This window comes from Pleurodeles waltl, chromosome 9 (genome assembly GCF_031143425.1).
Source record: "Pleurodeles waltl isolate 20211129_DDA chromosome 9, aPleWal1.hap1.20221129, whole genome shotgun sequence".
Taxonomy (NCBI): Eukaryota; Metazoa; Chordata; class Amphibia; order Caudata; family Salamandridae; genus Pleurodeles; species Pleurodeles waltl.
In genome coordinates, this window is record NC_090448.1 from 477,873,297 (window position 1) to 477,895,590 (window position 22,294).

The 22,294-nt window shown below is 46.5% G+C and overlaps 1 protein-coding gene across 1 annotated transcript in view; it reads left to right on the top strand.

Annotated features, from left to right (window-relative positions):
- LOC138258649 (inverted formin-2-like) overlaps positions 1–22,294 on the top strand; it is a 319,153-nt gene that overhangs the window by 222,069 nt on the left and 74,790 nt on the right. The window contains exons 8-9 of the mRNA XM_069205971.1: positions 12,492–12,562; positions 12,704–12,811. Coding sequence (XP_069062072.1) covers positions 12,492–12,562; positions 12,704–12,811 — 179 coding nt within the window. The remainder of the gene's footprint in view (positions 1–12,491; positions 12,563–12,703; positions 12,812–22,294) is intronic.

A 22,294-nucleotide genomic window follows, 5' to 3' on the forward strand; every position in this document is an offset into this window, starting at 1 on the left:
AGGTGACTTATAAGTTACTTAAGTGCAGTGAAAGTGTCTGTTTAATAGTGTGTGAACTATTTTACGCGGGCTGCAATGGCAGTCCTGTGTAAGGGTTTGTCTGAGCTCCCTGTGGGTGGCAAAAGAAATGCTGCAGCCCATATGGATCATCTGGAACCCCAATGCCCTGGGTACCAAATACTAGGGACTTATAAGGGGGTCCAGTGTACCAACTGAAATTGGTAAATGAAGTCACTGGCCTAAAAGCAGAGAGCAGAAGCACTGGTGTTCTGATTACCAGAGCTTCAGTGACAGTTAAGCACTACACAGGCATACACATTAGGCCACCAACTGAACACTGGGGTCCTGGCTAGCAGGATCCCAGGGACACAGTAAAAACACACTGACACACACAAACAGGCCAAAAGTGGGGGGTAACCATGCTAGAAAGAGGCTACTTGCTCACAGCTCCCCAGGCTCTTTTCCAGTGGTAGTTTCTCTTTGAGGGTAAGGGAGCATGCCCCTCTCCATCGCAGGATGTGCAGCTAGTGGGTAAGCACCTTTTTTTAATGTGTGAAGCATGAGTGATATACATGTGTGTAAATGGTGCCTCTAAGTGCAGTGTCTGTGTGTTTTTACTGTTATTTGGGTTTTTGGTTAGAGGGGTTTTGTGTATGTTTATTTTTTATTTTTTAGAAGTGATGGGGCACTTCACTCATCCCACCACTTTGTAAGTGTACATGCTGCTGCTGCTCTGTTCATTGCCGTGACCTCATACCCTGCTTTCCAAGCCCAAATAAAGCAATTATTTTTTCACTTTTATACTGTGATCTTAAACCAAAGGCATTAGGCAAAGAATGAGTCATTAACCAGAATTACAAAATGTGCCAAGGCTGGGACTCAAACCTGGTTTCCTAGTTCCACAGAAAACAGCTGTTAGGTCATTTAAATCTTCACTGGCACCTTGTGTGTATTTCTCTGCAAAAATGTCGAAATGACGTAATCTGGCACCAGAAGAATTTAAAGGATTTTCTATCAGATCCTGGTTTGCTCGGCACCCAGACCAGTCTTTCTCGCATGACGGAAATAGCACTGTTTAACATGTCACCAGTTTGTTTTATACTTCACTGCTCATACAACAATGCACCTAATTTGAGATGAGTCTCATCCATTTGAGGATTTCCCACAGCCCTTTCGTCTCCTACACGTTAGTGGGCCTCGGGTGGAGCAAGCCACTCATCTGGCAGTGGAACTAATTTTATGGACCTCAGAGGATGAGAATGGCTGATTAAACCCAAGGAAATTAGACCTCCGGTCCTTCGCTGCACACAGATTTTATCAGTAGGCGAAAAAGTGTGAAACACTAACCGGCTTATCGCAGCCTTACATAATGCATATGTGACCACTTCCAAGTGATTGTTGCAAGTAAGTATGCACTGGATGTCAAATCTGAATACGTTTTCCTAGGTATTTCATAATGAAGTTACCGCTTTCAATGCAATCAGACTTGAGCGCGGCGTGGAGTACACATTTCTAAGAATCTTAGAGGCTTAATAGGACACGTTTGTGTCCCTTAAACAATACACAGTCAAGACTAGCTTACTGCACAGTATGAGTATTTAACTGATCACATCTGTTTGCTTGTTGAATTGATGAGATGGTCTCTCTTGGGCATTCAGCTTTAATGCTTCAACTGTCCCTGTGGAGGTCCCTCATTGCCCGAGCCCAACCAAATCATGTTGGTATGTGTTCCAAGGGCAAAGTAAAACCCACATGGCATTCTGCACGTTTGTAAGCAACTATCAAACCAATAAGGTTGCAGTAAATTTCCGTGCACTTACTCTATCCAAAATTATAAAAAGAGGAGGTACAGAAGGGGAAATTTACACACATACATTTGTGTGTATAGCTAGTGCTCAACAGCACAAGAGACCCTTACTTTGTACCCATCAGTGTATGCCCACACTAACAAAACATAAGTGAAGGCAACTGAACAATAGGACAGCAGGGACATGGAAAAGCGCACAATGAAATGCTTGTTGGTTGTAGATTTTGATTTAAAGCGCACTGATTCTTTGAGTACACCATTTCACTTAGTGTACACCAGCATAGACTAACAGCTCTGAGGAACCTTGGGGCCCGATTTCCTCATAGCAGGGCCTTGAAATCTAATTCCACTGTGCACAGCACTCGTTTTCATCACCTGGATATCCTTCAGCAACATGTACAAAAAAATGCACACTGTTTATCATAAACAGGCCGAAAGTAAACTAACGAATTTGAAATAATACTGGTAGGGAAAATGTAAAGTTAAATGAAAATGATGCATTACTGTGCAACCTGTATGTAAAATACCTTTCTTTACATTTCCTTGCCTAATGAGTGCAGATACAATAACCTTTTCTGTTTTTGAAACCCTACCTAAAGCAATTGCATCATGCTGCACAGACGTTTTAATGCTAGAATTTTCTGTTGATAAAAATGTATTTTTCCTCAAAGGCCTGTTACTCGCACACTTTTGTAGTGTACACCTCGATCAGTTTGGTAATCTGTATAAAGTCCTGTATAGCACAGAGGATTTGGTGAATTATTTTATAAGGCTAAATGTATTCATTTATTTTCTTGTGTTTAATGCAGTTCTGTTAATTTGCCTTCCCACCGTTTAAAACTAATAGCTCAGGCTCCTGTAGCCACTCATAAAGCTACTGTCAACATTTGCCTGCTTGGTGAATGCAAACAATGGGCTCTGCATCAGTCTATTTGTCCATTTTATATATTCTTACACATAAATGGAGTGCACAGTAAAAAACATTTAATGAGACCTGACTAAAATTAATCTCGCCTCTGCACCACCATGTCTCTGTCACAGGCTTTCATTTACTTCTGCTACTGACTTTCAGTGCCAAAGGCCTTCATTTTCTGTAATCCTTCTCAAGATTTACATTTTTAAATGGATTCTTTACCAAACCTTTCTTGGAGAATTACCCCACCACCGCCAACACAACCCTTTTGTGTCTATTGGTCATAGTTGCTTTTTGAAAGTTGGAAACCACTATTATACCCCTCCATTTTCAAAAACCCCAGCTGCCACTGATGGAAGGGCAGATAGAAGCAGCTTAGACCTTGTTGCTTGTATCCTTCATCTTAATTTAAGGAAGAGGTTTGTGTGGCAGATTACGAGAATCTTGGAAAGTATATTACAGACTGCTTGTGGGATGAAAGCTCTAAATGAGGGCTTCACTGGGCCACTGATAATGCAACATTTGCTTTACTGAGGTCAGCATGTTTGGAGAGAATGTGCGTGCTAAACTGCAGCATGGGACTGTTTGCTCTTAGCGCAGCCTCTGATCCATTGCAGAACTGGGTCTGTCACTCCGCCATTTTTCACTAGTTTTCCCATACCGCACTTGGAAAAATGCAGGCACGAATGTTGTAGCCCATTACTCTGTATGGTTTTCAACACCTTGAAAAGGGAACAATTGCTTTCTTTTATAGTCTTCTGCAACACCTCAAAGCCACTTTCATGGGTCTTACTGTCATGCCACACTATTGGTTTAAATGGACGGGTGCTGTTGGGCACAGAGAACCTGCACTTTTTAAAATTTTAAACTTGGCATACCTGCATTTCTCACCAGGGTAACCGTGCTAGTAATGGCAGAGCGCTGGCTCTGCTCCGTAGTAAGAAGACAATCTGGGATAGTGAGCACCTGCACTTTTACATTTCCGGTTTAACCACTGTGCTAGACTCCAATGGAGTATGATTTGTGGCATCCTCCTCTACAGTGTCCTATGTAGAGACCAGTTAACTGTAACTCCCTGAACCTGGCAGATGCCCATGCTTAGGTTTTACGTTATTTGACTTCTGAAGCTGGACTCTACCCAACTTTAGAATTGTGTTTTTAGGTTTTGGGTCTACCAAGATCTCCTTGATATTAGTAAAATTATATCTAGTTTACTTACTTATAGGTGTTTTTAGACTGTCCTCCATCCATTGGACTGTTTGGTTTGTGTAATTCACATTTTTCTTCCAATCATTACACCTACAGCGTACAATATTGGGCAATGGTTCAGCCCGCCTCAGTCATTGGCTAACTGCACTGTGAGTTATGGCATTATGCTCTTTCTTGAGTGACCCATTTACACAAAGTACATCCCTTAAATGCTAGCAACTAATACAGCAGTTTTTGATGTCATAAAATATTTTTACTTTTAGCCAGTATTTTGCTATAGATTTGTGAGGGCGCAGCAACATCCCCAACAAAATATTTAGCAAAAATAACAACAAAACTACACAACCGTTAACCTTGTCGAAAGGCTGGAAGCTAACAGACCTTTTATACTGTCTAATGTTTTTTTCGGATTGTTTCAGAGAGCTGAGAAAGATTAATGTTAGGAATAGGAGGCAAAACGCCTGCTAACATGTGCAGGATAGCATAGAAACCAGGTAGGCAACAGATTACATCTTGCACAAGATTAGTTGGATATTTTCTCGAAAGTATTCACAACTATTTTAAGTACTTATAATTGAAGTCAGATCAGTGAGGAGTTTTCACCATGAGCTGGTGAGGTACAGCATTTGGGTGAACTTTGATCTAAAAACCATGACCACCAGCCCACGCGCCATCAACCACCTCAAATGCATCCTGGTCAACGCTCGTTCCGTCCACAAGCACGCCATTGAACTCTGGGACCTCCTGGACTCCACAGCACCGGATGTCGCCTTCATCATGGAGACCTGGACGAACGCCTCCTCGGCCCCAGACATCGCCATAGCCATCCCCGAAGGCTACAAGATTTCCAGGAAAGACCGCACCAACCAAGTAGGAGGAGGAATCGCCATCGTCTTCAAAGACTCCATCAGCGTCACCACCTCCACCGAAGACACCCCCCTCGCCGCAGAACACCTGCAATTCCAGATTCACACCGACCCCAGGACCACCCTCAGAGGATCCCTCATCTACCGTCCCCCCCGGACCGCGCGCCCCTTTCAGTGACTCCATCACCGACTTAGTCTCCCCGCACGCCCTCGCCTCGCCGGACTACATTCTCCTATGCGACCTCAACTTCCATCTGGAACAGAACAACGACCCCAACACCACCGCCCTGCTCGACAGCCTCGCCAACCTCGGCCTCAAGCAACTGGTGAACACCCCCACCCACATCGCCGTACACACGCTTGACCCCATCTTCTCCGCCAGCAAACACGTCTCCTTCAGCCACGCCTCCGCTCTACACTGGACCGACCACAGCTGTGTCCACTTCACATTCCGACGCGAGACACGCCACCTCCGCACTCAACCCATCCCTCGTCGACAGTGGAACAAAATCCCCGAAGAACAGCTCTTCTCCGCGCTCACCGTCAACCAACCCACCCTCACCACCGACCCCAACGACGCAGCAGTCAGCCTCACGAACTGGATCACCAACTGCGCAGACAACCTTGCTCCCCTCAGACGCACGCATCGACAGGCCAACACCAAAAAACCTCTCTGGTTCTTTGACACCCTTAAGGAATCGAAGAAAACCTGTCGCCCCCTCGAGAGAACCTGGCACAAGGACCACACCGCTGACAACATGACCGCCCTCAAGAACGCGACCCGCGAACACCACCACCTGATCCACGCAGCCAAAAGGAATTTCTTTACCGACAGACTGGACAAAAACAGCCACAACAGCAGAGAACTCTTCAGCATCGTTAAAGAGTTCTCCAACGCCATCACGCCCTCACAAGACCTGTGCAACTCCCTCGCCACCTTCTTCCATCGCAAGATCACCGACCTCCACAACAGCTTCGGACACCAGACCCAGCCAAGCAACACCGAACCCACACCTCCTGCCATCACCCTCAACGCCTGGACTCACGTCAACACTGAAGAGACCAAAACCACCATGAACTCTATCCACTCCGGCACCCCCTCGGACCCCTGCCCTCACTTCATCTTCAATAAAGCCGACAACATCATCGCCCCGCACCTCCAGACCATCATCAACTCCTCATTTTCTTCTGCTACCTTCCCCGAAAGCTGGAAACACGTCGAAGTCAACGCCCTACTAAAGAAACCTACGGCTGACCCAAGCGACCTGAAGAACTTCCGCCCCATCTCACTCCTCCCCCTTCCCTGCCAAGGTAATAGAGAAGACCGTCAACAAACAGCTTACCAACTTCCTGGAAGACAACAACCTTCTCGACCCTTCACAATCCGGATTCCGAACCAACCACAGCACTGAAACCGCCCTCATCTCAGTCACAGACGACATCAGAACCCTGATGGACAACGGTGAAACAGTCGCCCTCATCCTCCTCGACCTCTCGGCTGCCTTCGACACCGTCTGTCACCGCACCCTAATAACCTGCCTCCGCTCCACTGGGATCCAAGGCCAGGCCCTGGACTGGATCGCCTCCTTCCTCTCCAACCGCTCTCAAAGAGTCTACCTCCCACCTTTTCGCTCAGACCCCTCCGAGATCATCTGCGGCGTCCCTCAAGGCTGCTCGCTCAGCCCGACACTCTTCAATGTCTACATGAGCCCCCTCGCCGACATCGTACGCAAGCACAACATCATCATCATCACCTCCTACGCCGACGACACTCAACTTATACTTTCCCTCACCAAGGACCCCGCCAGTGCTAAGACCAACCTACAAGATGGCATGAAGGACGTCGCAGATTGGATGAGGCTCAGCCGTCTAAAACTGAACTCTGACAAAACGGAAGTCCTCATCCTCTGCAACACCCCGACCGCATGGGACGACTCCTGGTGGCCCACGGCCCTTGGCACCGCACCGACCCCCTCAGACCACGCCCGCAACCTTGGCTTCATCTTGGACCCTCTTCTCACCATGACCAAACAAGTCCACACCGTGTCCTCCTCCTGCTTCCTCACCCTCCGCATGCTCCGCAAGATCTTCCGCTGGATCCCCACCGACACCAAGAAAACCGTGACCCACGCCCTAGTCACCAGCCGCCTGAACTACGGCAACACCCTTTATGCTGGGACCACCGCAAAACTCCAAAAACGTCTGCAACGTATTCAAAACGCCTCCGCCCGCCTCATCCTCGACGTACCCCGCAACAGCCACATCTCCACACACCTGAGACACCTGCATTGGCTCCCAGTCAGCAAAAGGATCACCTTCCGACTTCTCACCCACGCACACAAAGCCCTCCACGACAAGGGACCTGAATACCTCAACCGACGCCTCAGCTTCTACGCCCCCACCCGTCTCCTCCATTCCACCGGCCTCGCGCTCGCTGCCGTCCCTCCCATCCGCCGCTCCACGGCGGGTGGGAGGTCTTTCTCCTAGCTGGCAGCCAAGACCTGGAACACCCTCCCCACCAGCCTCAGGACCACTCCGCATTCCGGAGACTCCTCAAGACCTGGCTTTTCGAGCAGCAGTAACCCCCCTTCCCCCTAGCGCCTTGAGACCCGCACGGGTGAGTAGCGCGCTCTATAAATGTTAATGATTTGATTTTGATTTTGATTTTGAAAAACACATTTAAATAATGTTGCCGCCACAGAAGTAGTTTGTATAGATGTTTACCATGCAAGTACAGGCCACTGTACCTTATGGTTAGCAATTATTTTGTCCATCTTGTGTAGCATTACTAAACAGACCCCTAAATGACTACTAAAATGGGACCACTAAAAATCTCATCAATGGAGGTTAAAATAGCATAGCCAGTCTTGTACTCTTCGTAGGAATAGAGTCTTCATTTCTGAGAGCCAACTGTATCCTTTTATCAACATAAGGCACTCAGAAGTGAAATGGGAAGCATACACAATCTGAGCACTAGCTGATAACCTACACGCGCCATCATATTAGTCTAGTGAGTATATAGGAGCCCTGCTTTTCAACATTAAGGGGGTCATTCTGACCCTGGCGGCCGGTGGCCGCCAGGGCCACCGACCACGGGAGCACCGCCAACAGGCTGGCGGTGCTCCAACGAGCATTCTGACCGCGGCGGTTCAGCCACGGTCAGGATTCTGACCCCCCCTACCGCCATCCTGTTCATGGCGGGAAAGCCGCCATGAACAGGATGGCGGTAGGGGGGGGTCGCGGGGCCCCTGGGGGCCCCTGCCGTGCCCATGCCAATGCCATGCCCCCGTAAGAGGGCCCCGCAAAGTATTTCAGTGTCTGCCTTGCAGACACTGAAATACGCGACGGGTGCCACTGCACCCGTCGCACCTTCCCACTCCGCCGGCTCGATTACGAGCCGGCATCCTCGTGGGAAGGGAGTTTTTCCCTGGGCTGACGGGCGGTCTTTTGGAGACCGCCCGCCAGCCCAGGGAAAAACTCAGAATACCCTCCGCGGTCTTCTGACCGCGGAGCGGTATAATGGGGGCGGAATTCTGGCGGGCGGCCTCCGCCGCCCGCCAGAATCAGAATCACCCCCTAAGTGTGTTAGGAAGTGCTTAATTTGAGCCGGTAGTTTCCAGTGCTCAGCTCTGGCACTTAATTGTCCACACCAGCACTTATGACAGTCTACCACATTGAGGGGTTGTTTGTCTAGTTTAGTGGCAAGCATGATAACAGTTTATTTAAAAAAAAAATACCTTAAAATGGCTAATACCTGCCACCCACTCAATTCTTATGGCTGGAATAGTCACACTTGGGAGAAGTGCTTAATTTGTAAACAAAAAATACGCTGGTGCCCAAAGCCATCCTCTTAACCTGTTCTGTGCCTTGGACGAGATCATCTCGTCCATGGCACAGGGGAACTTGGGGGAGTGCTAGCGCGCCCCCCGTGCACCCCCCTCCCCAAGCCGGGGATGGAAGGGGAAGACCTTCCCCTTCCACCCCCGATCCACCCCACCCGTGACGTCAGCGCGCGCTGATTAGTCACAGGGGCCTCCCCCATCGCGCTGGAAGCAGAGCTTCCAGCGCGATTGAACGAGAAATGCTAAGCATTTCTCTTTCAATCACGTGGGGGAGGCCCGAAGGGGCTTCAAAAGCCGGATTGCTTGCAATCCGGCTTTTGAAACCCCACTAGACACCAGGGATTTTTTTTTTTTTGACTGATACTGACAAAAGGGAGCGACCCCTTGGGCAAGGGTCGCTCCCAGGGGGGGCATGTTTTCGGGAACCTCTAGGCACCAGGGATAAATATTATTATTATTTTTTTTTTTTTTTTGAGGTGGGGAGCGACTCCTTAGGCAAGGGTCGCTCCCCTTGTGGGAAAATTATATTTAGGCCATTTCTGCCCCCCTTGGGGGCAGATTGGCCTATTTTGATGAGGCCAATCTGCCCCCAAGGGGGGTAGAAACCACTAGACACCAGGGAGTTTTTTCTTTGCATGAATTTCACGCAAGGGGAGCGACCCCTTAGGCAAGGGTCGCTCCCTGCGGGGGTGGGCAATTTATTTTAGGCCATTTCTGCCCCCCCCGGGGGCAGATGGGCCTATTATTAGGCCGATCTGCCCCCAGGGGGGGCAGAAACCTCTAGGCGCCAGGGCAAATTTGTTTTTTGTGTGTTTTTTTTAATTTTTATTTTATTTTATTTTTTCAGAGATGGGGAGCAACCCATCAGGCAAGGGTCGCTCACCTGGGGGGGAAATTGTATTTAGACCATTTCTGCCACCCTTGGGGGCAGATTGGCCGATTTTAGGTCAATCTGCCCCCAAGGGGGCAGAAACCACTAGGCACCTGGGATTTGTTTTTTGGCGCCAATGTCACACAGGGGGAGCGACCCCCGTAGGCAAGGGTCGTTCCCAGGCAGGGGGGGTGGGGGCGGGTCAAATTTATTTTAGGGCATTTCTGCCCCCCCCCTCCCCTCTTCCCGGGGCCGGCTGAGCTAGAGGCCAAACTCCACAGGTAGGCACTTTGCAAAAAACACCTGTTTTCTGTGAAAAAATATGTTGTGTCGACGTTGTGTTTTGGGCCATTTCCTTTCGTGGGCGCTAGGCCTACCCACAGAAGTGAGGTACCATTTGTATCGAGAGACTTAGGGGAACGCTGGGTGGAAGGAAATTTGTGGCTCCTCTCAGATTCCAGAACTTTCTGCCACAGAAATGTGAGGAACATGTGTTTTTTTAGCCAAATTGTGATGTTTGCAAAGGATTCTGGGTAACAGAACCTGGTCCGAGCCCCGCAAGTCACCCCATCTTGGATTCCCCTAGGTCTCTAGTTTTCAGAAATGCACAGGTTTGGTAGGTTTCCCTAGGTGCCGGCTGAGCTAGAGGCCAAAATCTACAGGTAGGCACTTCGCAAAAAACACCTCTGTTTTCTTTCAAAAATTTGGATGTGTCCACGTTGCGCTTTGGGGCGTTTCCTGTCGCGGGCGCTAGGCCTACCCACACAAGTGAGGTATCATTTTTATCGGGAGACTTGGGGGAACATAGATTAGCAAAACAAGTGTTATTGCCCCTTGTCTTTCTCTACATTTTTTCCTTCCAAATATAGGAGAGTGTGTAAAAAAGACATCTATTTGAGAAATGCCCTGCAATTCACATGCTAGTATGGTCACCCCGGAATTCAGAGATGTGCAAATAACCACTGCTCCTCAACACCTTATCTTGTGCCCTTTTTGGAAATACAAAGGTTTTCTTGATAGCAATTTTTTACTCTTTATATTTCAGCAAATGAATTGCTGTATACCCGGTATAGAATGAAAACGCACTGCAGGGTGCAGCTCATTTATTGGCCCTGGGTTCCTTGGGTTCTTGATGAACCTACAAGCCCTATATATCCCCGCAACCAGAGGAGTACAGCAGAAGTAACGGTATATTGCTTTTGATAATCTGACATTGCAGGGAAAAGTTACAGAGTAAAACGTAGAGAAACATTAGTTTTTTTTCACCTCAATTTCAATATTTTTCTTTTTCAGTTGTTGTTTTCTGTAGGAAACCTTTGTAGGATCTACACAAATGACCCCTTGCTGAATTCAGAATTTTGTCTACTTTTCAGAAATGTTTAGGTTTCTGGGATCCAGCATTGGTTTCATGCCCATTTCTGTCACTGACTGGAAGGAGGCTGAAAGCACCAAAAATTGCAAAAATGGGGTATGTCCCAGTAAAATGCCAAAATTCTGTTGAAAAATTGGGTTTTCTGATTCAAGTCTGCCTGTTCCTGAAAGCTGGGAAGCTGCTGAGTTTAGCACGGCAAACCCTTTGTTGATGCCATTTTCAGGGGAAAAACCACAAGCCTTCTTCTGCAGCAACTTTTTCAATTTTTTTTAAAAAAAACGAAATTTTGCCTGTATTTTGGCCAATTTCTTGGCCTCCTTCAGGGGAACCCACAAAGTCTGGGTACCTCTAGAATCCCTAGGATGTTGGAAAAAAAGGACGCAAATTTGGCTTGGTTAGCTTATGTGGACAAAAAGTTGAGGGCCTAAGCGCGAACTGCCCCAAAAGGCAAAAAAAAGGCCTGGCACAGGAGGGGGAAAAGGCCTGGCAGCGAAGGGGTTAAACACACAGCTGCTGCATTTAAGTGTGCGAGCACGGAATGGGGCAGTGACATCCTGAAGCCATCTCTGGCCTCTTCAATCCATTTAAAGCCACTCTGTGCTCCTTCAGCTCACTCTGGCAGCTTTCTGCTTTCTCCCTTTGTGACGCTTTTTCGTATTTCTCTTCCTCCCTCGTTCCCATATGTGTCTCTTGCTCAGAGCAAATGCTTGAAGCAGAAGAATAATCCCCGACCCTCAAAAATAAGTGCTGATGCTTAGCACCGGAAACAACAAGCACAAATTAAGCACTGCTTAGTGGTATGATGCTTACTAGCTGGAACTTTACTGACACTGGCAGGGCTCACAAGGGCAATAGGTGGTGCAAGCTGCAGTGGCCTACTGACTCTGGGTCGAGGCACTTATTTTTTCACAAATTGAGCACTTGTGCTAGGCCAGAACTAGTGTTAGAATTTAGCTTTTGCGGCGTTACCAATCCTCTCGGAAAAGAGAAACGAAAAGAAAACGTTTACTTGTTTGGCACCTCCTATTGGTAGTGCTGCATGGTTGCTGCTTCAGCTAATTGGAATGCCGCCAGTGGTGGTGAATTGAAGACACATTTTCCCCATTATTAAAGTGCGGTTGCCTGAAAATCGAGGGCCGGATGAACGTGCATATGTCATGTCCTGTTGGCATCTGCGCTAACGGCATTCTTGAGTTAGGAATGCGTTTTAAGTCATACTACAGTCTCAAAAAGTTGAACTTGAAAATGGTAATCAATTTCTACAGTTCTGTTGGGCTTCTTGATAATAGTTAGCATTACAAAGAATGTGCGATTGTACATAATTTCACTTTCAAGGTTTTATGCTCTGAGAAGTATAGCTTTGGAAGTTTCCTGATCCTTTTGGAAAGGGACGGGGGTTGTTAACCAGAATTCTATCTTAATGTCGTTTACTGTTGGTTACAATCTTATTTGAAAGCAAATTCAATTAAGTAAGGAAAAAGCATTTAGCTCCACATCTGTGAGTTTACAACAAAATATCTCTATGAATATTGCAGTGAATTTTCGGATCCTGGTATTTCTGGAATTGTAGGTGTGCCTTTCTACAATTTAAAGTGTTACATTTTCTTTCAGATATTCTTACCTGCCACCGACTTCGAATGTTCTGTCAACTGATTCTCAAAGTTGGGAATTTCCTCAACTATGTAAGCAGGTTACAAAACTACGCTTTACAGCAAATAGTAATTGTTCTACACATTTTTCAAAACAAGATAGCTACAGAAAGCCCTGAAAATGGTTATTTCTGATTGCCCCGTTAACGCCTTTTTTTTTTTTCTGCCTGTTAGGGAAGCCGCATGGGAGAGGCAAATGGCTTTAAACTAGGCACCTTGCTAAAGCTGACCGAGATCCGGGCAAGGAAGTCTCACATTACTTTGCTGCACCACATTCTAGAGGTATACTTTCTTTTCTCAGTTTGTGTCCTTGTTCATGTTTTCGTGTTGCATTTAAATGTTCGACCAGTCTATTTTTTCAAATAAGGGAACTACCATTGCACAAAGTGATATGAAGTTAGCCGGACTTGATGAAGCTGAAATGAGGGTTTTACATTTATTAGTGCATAAACGTAGTGTGAAATAATCATGTGTGACTTTAACCGAACTAATAAAGATTGTACGGGGACAAAATGTGCCCTCAGAGTAGTTTGCCAACATTTATAAGCGTGCTTTATATAACGTGATGTATTAGAATTGCACTAATCCGACATAATCGTAAACGTGTGCTACGATTTGCTTGTTTGAAATGTTTTAGCTTAGCATTACTTTAGTGCAGGCTTCGGCCTAGTTGCCTGGTCTCACGGTTTAGATGCTCGTATTTTTCCAATGTGCTATTAAACGTGTATTTCTGCTTGAAGCTGTACTTTTCCACTGAGAACGTCTTAAGGTTTCGTGCCAGCTTGGCATTTTTCTCTTTACTCCAAGGTCAATCTGCAGGTGCGGACAATGGAAGCTCTGAAAATGAGTTAATTGGTATAAAATGTTGCAACTTGCGTACCCGTCTCCAAGGATAATGTATGCTTAAGTAAAAGCTTGAGAACTGTTGTTTTTGATTGGACAATTTGAAGCTAACCTATGAACCCTCCAATGGAAGACCCTACTGGATCTGAACTGTTGTCTATTTAAACCAGGTGCACGAGAAGAAAGCAGCCATTACCAGCCCGATACCCGCCATTTTGCAGGACATTGCAGCTATTATGCCCCACCTTGCTGCAACGCCATTTTGAGAGACTTTGATGCTTTCTCTAATCAAGAGAAAGAGATTTAGATGATTCTTACCCTAGAGACTTAAACTACTACTTCATACAAAGGGACAAGTCAAAGTTAATCTTGCCGCCGTGAGGCAACTGCCCCGTCCACCCCTGCCCCTTTGCCCCCGTCCCATGCTGATCGAGAAACGGTACCTGTGAGACGAAGACTTCCTTGAATGCTGATTGAAATTGGTAAATATGAAAGGAAATTGTACAATTGCATTGTGTTTCTTTTAGGTAACCAACTGCTGATTTTTTTATAAGAGCCCTAGTTAGGAGTTTTCTAAATTAATGTTGCTAAATTGTTTTCGCATGAAGTCCCACATGCCGATGCTAATTTGAGGATAGATGAGGATTCCTTTTGTCGCACGATGCAATTTGAGACCTTGTTATGCTGACTAAATGTATGCAATTAGTTCATTACAGATTATAATATTAGTGATTTGCATTGCTATTATCGAATGCCTTGTTATCCAAATGCTGCATAGATTGCACCTGTTTCGCCGTTATGGACAGCTATTAATGTTCATTTATGTTTATCATTTGGTGTTAAGACACATTTATATTGTGCTAGCTTTGTTAATATAGGGAAATAAATTCACTAACCTGGAATAAACTGGTGTGGTTATTCCTGACTGAAAGGTCAGGGTTCGCCGAAATGTATTCTGGATTAATTGTCAAGTGTTATGTTGATCAGGGTATTGCTTATGTTCGATATTGATTATTGATTTGATTAAATTGACTGACTAAGGGTGGAGAGGGTCCCACTTAGCCAAAAGATTCATCGGCCTAAAGAGCGTCCCAATACAGGTAAAATTATTAGTACGGAACGCTCTATCAGTAGATGGTAGCAGAGGACGGTTACGCCTTTCGGGACCCCGTACTCTTAAAGTACATGGTGTTGAATTAACGGTTACGCCGTTTTGAGACCCCACTCGAAAAGATTGGATTAGATTTTTCTTGGGTAAAACAGATTGAGAGAATGATGATGGGCTAAGTCCACCGCGACTTTCCCGTGTTCTCGGAGCTTGCGAATGAAGAGAATGGAGGTGTGGAATCAGCGTTGGTGGTACTAGTGACGGTATGAGAGAAGTTAGGGTTTTGCGCTTGCACAGTTTATTGCCGCAGATTGTGTGAAAAGGTTGCGAGGATTTTCTTTTTAGAGAATAGCGGAGGTGCGACTCCGAGTGTAGAAGTAGGGAAGTCGTCGAACTTCATAGAAATAGCGGAGGTGCCACTCCGAGTGTGAGAGTAGGGAAGTCGTCGAACTTCACGTGCATGTGGCGCTTCGTGCATAAAAAGGTCCACGTGGTTGTTGTTGTTGTGACGGGCCCTGCGAGGTCAAGAGACTCCGGAGTATGTTGTTTTATGTTGTGGTCTGGTTGGTTTAGTAGGTTGATCGGGCGTGGTCAACGAGTCGGTACGTGTGTTAAGGGAGTGAAAGAAACTTCGACTTCGGGCTTTGACAAAATTCTAAGTGCACTAGAATAGATCATTGACAAGTTGAGAGCCGAGTCTGCGGGTCAGATTTTGCTTGCGAACGTGGGGACCGAGAAAGATGGAATAACTGCCGAGGCTAGTGAAAAATCCCTAAGGTCCTGAAGCGATTGTGTTACCCTTCCTGTAGTAAACCGACAGATCTGTTTTATATTTTTGGTAGCTCACGATACATGCAAGAAGTTGTTACGAGAGGAGCTGAGTGAAGGAAGACTAGCCGCGAGGCTTTGTCAGCCGCAGTGTGTGTGAGTGTGACGTCACTGGGAGCTGCGCTGGGATAGGTTGGTTGCAGAGAAGGGTCGCGCACTGATTGGACGCAGTCCGTGGGGCTCGATTGGAAGGGGAAAGGCAAGCGAAGAGTATTCCGGGAATTAAAGTCACCTATTGATTACAAACTTTGTGAAATAGAAGACGAGAAAATGAAATTTTTTAAAGCATTTAGGAGTGCGATGAAGGGGGAGTCTTACATTAAAGCGAGCGTAGGAGAGGAGACGCCGCCCGAAGGTACACCAGCTTACATTGTAATGGAAGAGAAGGGGGTAGCTCCGTGTCTTTGGCTAAAGCAATGGCACAAGCTGACAGAAACATGGGAGCGTAGCGTTCCCGATACATGGGACGTTCAATATAAGGATTCTAGAGAATTTGAGATTCGCGATGTACGACATGAAGGTACCTCCAAGGCCAGCACAGTTTGAGGCTCTAGCAATTTGGGAGCTAATGGCTAGACAGCAGCAGCAAAATAAGTTCGAGACTAGGATAAGGAAGGTAGAAAAGACACTAGCGGACGCTAGGTGGGAAAATGCACAGAAGGTGTGGAGGTCAGATGTATTGCAGGGGATAAAATTGTTTCCCGCGATTACTAAGGAAGAAGAGAAGACAGGTAAGAAAGCTACCTGTAAGACAAACAGGAGGTGTTCCAAGGATAGAGAGGACGAGGAAAAGTTGAGAAGAGGAGTTAGAGGATGAGGAGTTAATCATGCAATTGCTGAACGACCGTCCACCACCTTATGCGGAGAGTGGACAAGGTCCAAGTACCAGTTCTGCCCCTCCGGCACCGGTACAGAACAGTGAAACTCAGAGTTCAGGAGCATCATCGGGATCTAAGGACCCGAGTTTACTGTTCACCCCGCAGATACCGCAGGTTAGGAGAATATATCCAGATGTGCCCATGTTGAAACCAGCAGAAAATTATCAGCCACAGGCCCTAAGGTACTACAGCAGTGACAATAGTACGGGAATGATTCTAGATCCAGCCGCAATGGGAGGACAGAATGGTCACAACCCGACATTGGCACAAGCTGAATCAACAGTTTTTGATGCCTCAAAAGCAGATGCAGGGGGGAACAGCACATGCTCAGATGACGGGGAATCAGATGGGCATGCCGGCAATGATGACCCATAATATGGGAATGAACATATCTCAGAACATGGGAAATGGACAGAACCCAGATGCGATATCACTGCCCATTACTGTAGGTCCATCGGTACCTTTGTACAGTCAGCCTAACTTGGGTATGAGCGGTCAGGGATCAATGCTGCAGAGTGGGACAGAAAGGAGGTGCATAGAAAACACTCCAGGGATAACTCCGATAGCGGCTCAGCCAACCGGATCTGGGTCCTTGATGGAGTTTAGTCCCGTATGTGCTCAAACACTGGTGAGGTCGAGCCCCCCACTGATAATACCTCTAACATCGAACACTGAAAAGTTGCCGCAACCATCAATGGCAGTCGATGTGAATGCTACACTGATGGGGTTAAATGCACAACAGCTGACACAGTGGTTCAACAGTCTGAATTCCACACAAAGCTCAGCCAGTGGGAAGGGAGAAGATTATCTGAATAGGGTCAGGTTGAACATGGAAGCACAAGAATTGGTGGAAGGGACTATGGGTGTGAATAGGTTAGAGTCCTACTCGGAAGAAGAGCTGAGGTATCTGTGTCCCAGGATTACGAGAGAAGTGAACAAGGTACATAAAAGCTTGCAAGAAATAGCTGACAAAAACGGGGTTGACATAGACAAAACGAAACACTTGAGCAGGAGCTACAGGTTGGATTTCGGGACCACAGATTTTGAACACATGAGGTCAGCAGGCATGAAGGCGCACCTTAGAGAATTGTTGCAGAGTGCACAAGTGTGGAGGTGCTTGGACAAATGGGAAAGCAGATGGGTAAAGAGAAAGGAAAAGAGGAAAGACAGTGTCCCAGAGCTAAACGAGAAAAGGCCACAGAGTAGTGATGCAGTAACCATGTTACCAATGAGGGAGACAGCAGGGGGAAAATTAATACATGTACCATGGCACAGAAGCGACATTCAGTCTTTTACGGATGATTTTCCCAAACTGAGAGAGAAACCGATTGAATGGTATCAACAGACTGATAGGTTTGTGAAGCTTGCAAAATGTCTCTGGGAAGACCTGAACACTCTCTTTGAGATTGTGGTTCCGGCAGATTTGTGGGAGGATTGCAAAAGAGCTGTAGGTTGGCCGACAAGTGAACCAGAGAGAGACAGGGATACGGGTGCACCATCACCTATGGTGATGAGCTTGTACTACAAGGTGATTGAGCATTTGAAGACGAAGGTTGCCGCGAAAAATGTGGATTGGCAGAAAATCAATCGAACTGCCCAAGAAGCTAGAGAGTCGATTCATAGTTACTATGAGAGGTTGTTGAAGGCGTTTAAGAACTACAGTGGCACGGAGACAATAGAGGCGAAGGACATGCTTCATTTTGTGTTCAGATTTGTGGAAGGGTTGAGACCAGAGATAAGTCAAATGATAAAGTCACATTTGATTTGTTGGCAGTCGAAACCTATTGACGAAGTATTGAATTATGCGAAATACTGTAGCGACGAAATTGAAGTGAAACAGAAAAGGTTGAAAGAGAAAGTGATGATGATGCAGCTTAAGGCGGCTCAGACAGGTTTGCAAGGTCTGCAAGGGTTGCAAGGGTTCCAACAACAGGTACCGCGACAGCAGCCGCAGTTGCAGGGAAACATGGCGTTTCAGCCACAGGCGAGAGGCAGAGGCAGAGGAGGTTTTGTGAATAATGGTCCGGATTTGAACACTGTTGTGAATGGTGTGCAGGCAATGAAGAAGGTGATGCCGTGTCACGTGTGCGGAATTGTCGGTCATTGGAAACGCTAGTGCCCGATGGTGGTGCAGGAAGGTGTAGGTGTCAGTCAGCAAAACAATGATGTCAATGCATTTCAGACAATGAGGGGACCGAAAATGAGAGGTCCAAACCCAAATTTTCAGACCGTAAATCAGCTACAGGGATTACAGCCCATGCAGCCGCAGCAGATGCAGATGCCACGTATGCAAATGACGCAAATGCAGCCAATGCAACAGCAGTTACCCATGGTACCTAATCAGCAAATGCAAATACCTTTGGCACCAATGAGTCAGCAGCAAGTGATGCTTCCTCCACAGGTCTCGGATCAGGTAATGAATACAAATGGCACCGTACAACAGTTCCCATTACACAGTGAGAGTGGAATAAACAATGTATGGGAGAGTGATAGTTCAGGAGAGGAAGGAGATTGTGTGCTTGCAGCATCCTTGGAAGTTGATCAAAAGGGTCCGTACGTGGAGGGAAGAGTAATGGGTCATCGTGTCTCATTCTTGGTTGACACGGGAGCCACACGTTCAACTGTTAAGAGCATTGAAGTACCAAATTTGCCACTCTCAGGGAGAACGGTTCAAGTGGTGGGAGTAGCAAACAGACACCTGACAAACCCAATTACAGATCCGGTACCAGTCAGCATTGGTAACTATCAAGGGTTACACCAATTTGTGGTATGTGACTCAAGCCCGATAGCACTGCTAGGGAGAGACCTATTGTGCAAATTGGGTTGTTCGATTATGTGTTCGAATGAGGGAATAAAAATACAGACGAGCAGTGATGGGGAGGAAGAGGACAGTGCAGAGGGGGATGAGATGGAAACTGTCGATGAAGATTATCCTCTGATTTGTCTGTTCCCGATGATGACTGAAGAAGATATTCCAGCTGAATTACGGGAAACAGTCGGAAAGGAAGTGTGGGATATGACAGGGAAAGAGGTGGGATTGATGAAAGGAGTGGAACCAGTGAAAGTGACTGTAAAGCCCAATGCAACCTTTCCCCAGACCCCACAATACCACATGGCACAAGACACCCTCATGAAAGTTGCCCAACTCATAGATGAATTTGTAAAACAGGGAGTACTGAAAGAAGTGTTAAGCAGTCCATGTAATTCACCAATCATGGGACTAATAAAGCCGAGTGGAAAGGTTCGACTCGTGCAGGACTTGAGGAAAATAAATGACATCATAGTCAAATGCTGCCCTGTAGTACCGAATCCAGCTGTGATAATGTTCCAGGTCCCTTGCGATGCCGAGTGGTTCTCAGTCATCGACTTGTCACAAGCATTCTTTTCGGTGCCTCTTCATGAGGACAGCCAATTTCTCTTTTGCTTCAAATTCTTAGACAGAGTGTACAGTTGGTGTCGAATTCCTCAAGGGTTTTCTGAGTCACCGTCGATATTCAATCAGATTCTAAAGAAAGACTTGGAAGCATTAGAATTGCCATTCGAGTCAACCCTAGTACAGTACATCGATGACTTACTGATTGCATCAAAGACAGAAAGTGGCTGTACAGCCGATACCATTGCTCTGTTGAACCATTTGGGAAGGAATGGACACAAGGTGTCTCCTTCCAAATTGCAGTTCTGTCAGAAGAAAGTGAAATACTTGGGTCACCAGATAGAGAAAGGGTCAAGGAGAATAATGAAGGAAAGAATAACGAGTGTACTTCAGATGAGTCCACCAAAGACAAGGAGGGAGGTGAGGAAGTTTTTGGGAATGGTGGGCTACTGTCGTCAGTGGATTCCCAACTTCTCAACTCTAGCAAAGCCTTTACTGAAGCTGACCCAGAAGGATGCCTTGGATCAAATTGAGCTGAAAGGAGATGAGATGGATGCTTTTATCGAATTGAAGGAATGCATGTGCAGGGCTCCAGCTTTAGGTATGCCTGATTACACGAAGCCTTTCACATTGTTTTGTCATGAACGTGATGCATGTTCTTTGTCTGTCTTGACTCAAGCCCATGGTGGCATAAACAGACCAGTAGAGTATTTTTCAGCTACCTTGGATCCGGTTGCAGCAGCACTTCCAGGGTGTTTGTGCGCCGTAGCAGCAGTTGGTATCAGCCTCACTCAGAGTGAAGGAATAGTGATGGGACACCCAGTAACAGTTATGGTCCCTCACTCAGTTGAGATACTTTTGACCCGCTCCCGAACGCAACACATGACTGGAGCAAGACTCACAAGGTATGAAACGATAATTCTGGGCTCACCGAATGTGCAGCTGAAAAGGTGCACTACGCTGAATCCAGCAACCTTGCTTCCCGGTGAAAATGCTGAAATTGAGGACGCTGAAGACATTGGTGCAAAATTCAGTCACCTGAAGGCAGTCATGCTCAAACCTCGACCTGACATTAAGGATACTAAGCTTGATGAAAATGACCAAATTGTTTTTGTTGATGGTTCATGTTTAAGAGATGGGATGGGGATTTTGAAAGCAGGATATGCTGTATGTACTGTAACAGGTGTCTTAGAAGCGGGCCGGCTTCAAGGAGTCTATTCTGCACAAGTAGCAGAACTTGTAGCCCTTACAAGAGCATGTCAACTGTCTGCATTGATGAAAGTCACCATTTACACCGATAGTCAGTACGGGTTTGGGATTGTGCATGATTTTGGACAACTATGGTCACAGAGAGGTTTCCTGACTTCTTCAGGATCCCCAGTGAAAAACGGGGAAAGAATAAGAGAATTGTTACACGCCATTCAAATGCCAGCCGAAGTTGCAGTGGTAAAGTGTAGTGCTCATACAAAAGGACAGGACTATGTTTCTCTGGGAAATGCATATGCTGATCAAGTCGCAAGATTTTGTGCCTTGAATTGTATATTACTCGGAGATGAATGGAATTCGATAAGTGAACCAGAACTTGAACCAGCTGAAGCATTTGCCTTGAAAGTCGTAGATACAATAGATGAACTAAAAAACATTACAGAATAACGTCAGGGAGGACGAAAGAGATTCCTGGATTAAATCACAATGTATAAAAAGACCAGATGAGTTATGGGTTTCAAATGAGGGAAAATTTGTTTTAACAAATGGTCTCTTATCACAGCTTGCGCGGTTCTATCATGGACAGGCTCACCTAGGGAGAGATGCCATGATACGATTGTTCAAAACTGATTGGTTTAACCCCAGATTCCGTCAAGCCGCAGAGGCAGTTTGCCATCGATGTGTCACTTGCCAGCAGATGAACCCAGGAAAGGGAACAGTTGTGAATGCGAGCCACATTGGCAGAGCCAGTGGCCCGTTTAGTAGAATGCAGATGGACTTCATTGAGATGCCTGTGCATGGAGGTTTGAAGTATGTGTTGGTGATTGTGTGCATTTTTAGTCACTGGATTGAAGCATACCCAACACGTAGAAATGACAGCCTTACAGTTGCAAAGCTATTGTTGAGAGAGTTAATACCACGTTTCGGATTCCCGATCTCTTTAGAATCAGATAGGGGAAGTCACTTCAATAACGAGGTGATAGTTACTTTGCGCAGCGCTGAACATTGAGCAAAAACTGCATTGTAGCTATCGCCCTGAAGCCTCAGGACTGGTGGAGCAAATGAATGGTACACTGAAGTCAAGAATGGCGAAAATATGTGCATCGACAAATTTGAAATGCCCTGACGCATTGCCCTTGGTGCTAATGTCAATGAGAAACACCCCTGATAGAAAGACTGGATTGTCTCCGCACGAAATTCTCATGGGCAGGGCTATGAGACTTCCTGCAGTTCCCGCAAACGCGCTCTTGAATATTACAGATGATATGTTGTTAGACTACTGCAAAGGTCTGGCTGACGTGGTTCGCTCTTTCTCTCACCAGGTGGAAGCAACCACCTTGCCACCGATCCAAGGTCCAGGACACACACTGAAAGCAGGTGACTGGGTCGTGGTAAAGAAGCACGTGAGGAAGTCGTGTCTGGAACCCCGTTGGAAAGGCCCTTTCCAAGTGATCCTGACGACAACTACTGCTGTGAAGTGTGCGGGGGTTCCCAACTGGATTCACGCCAGTCACACAAAGAAAGTGTTG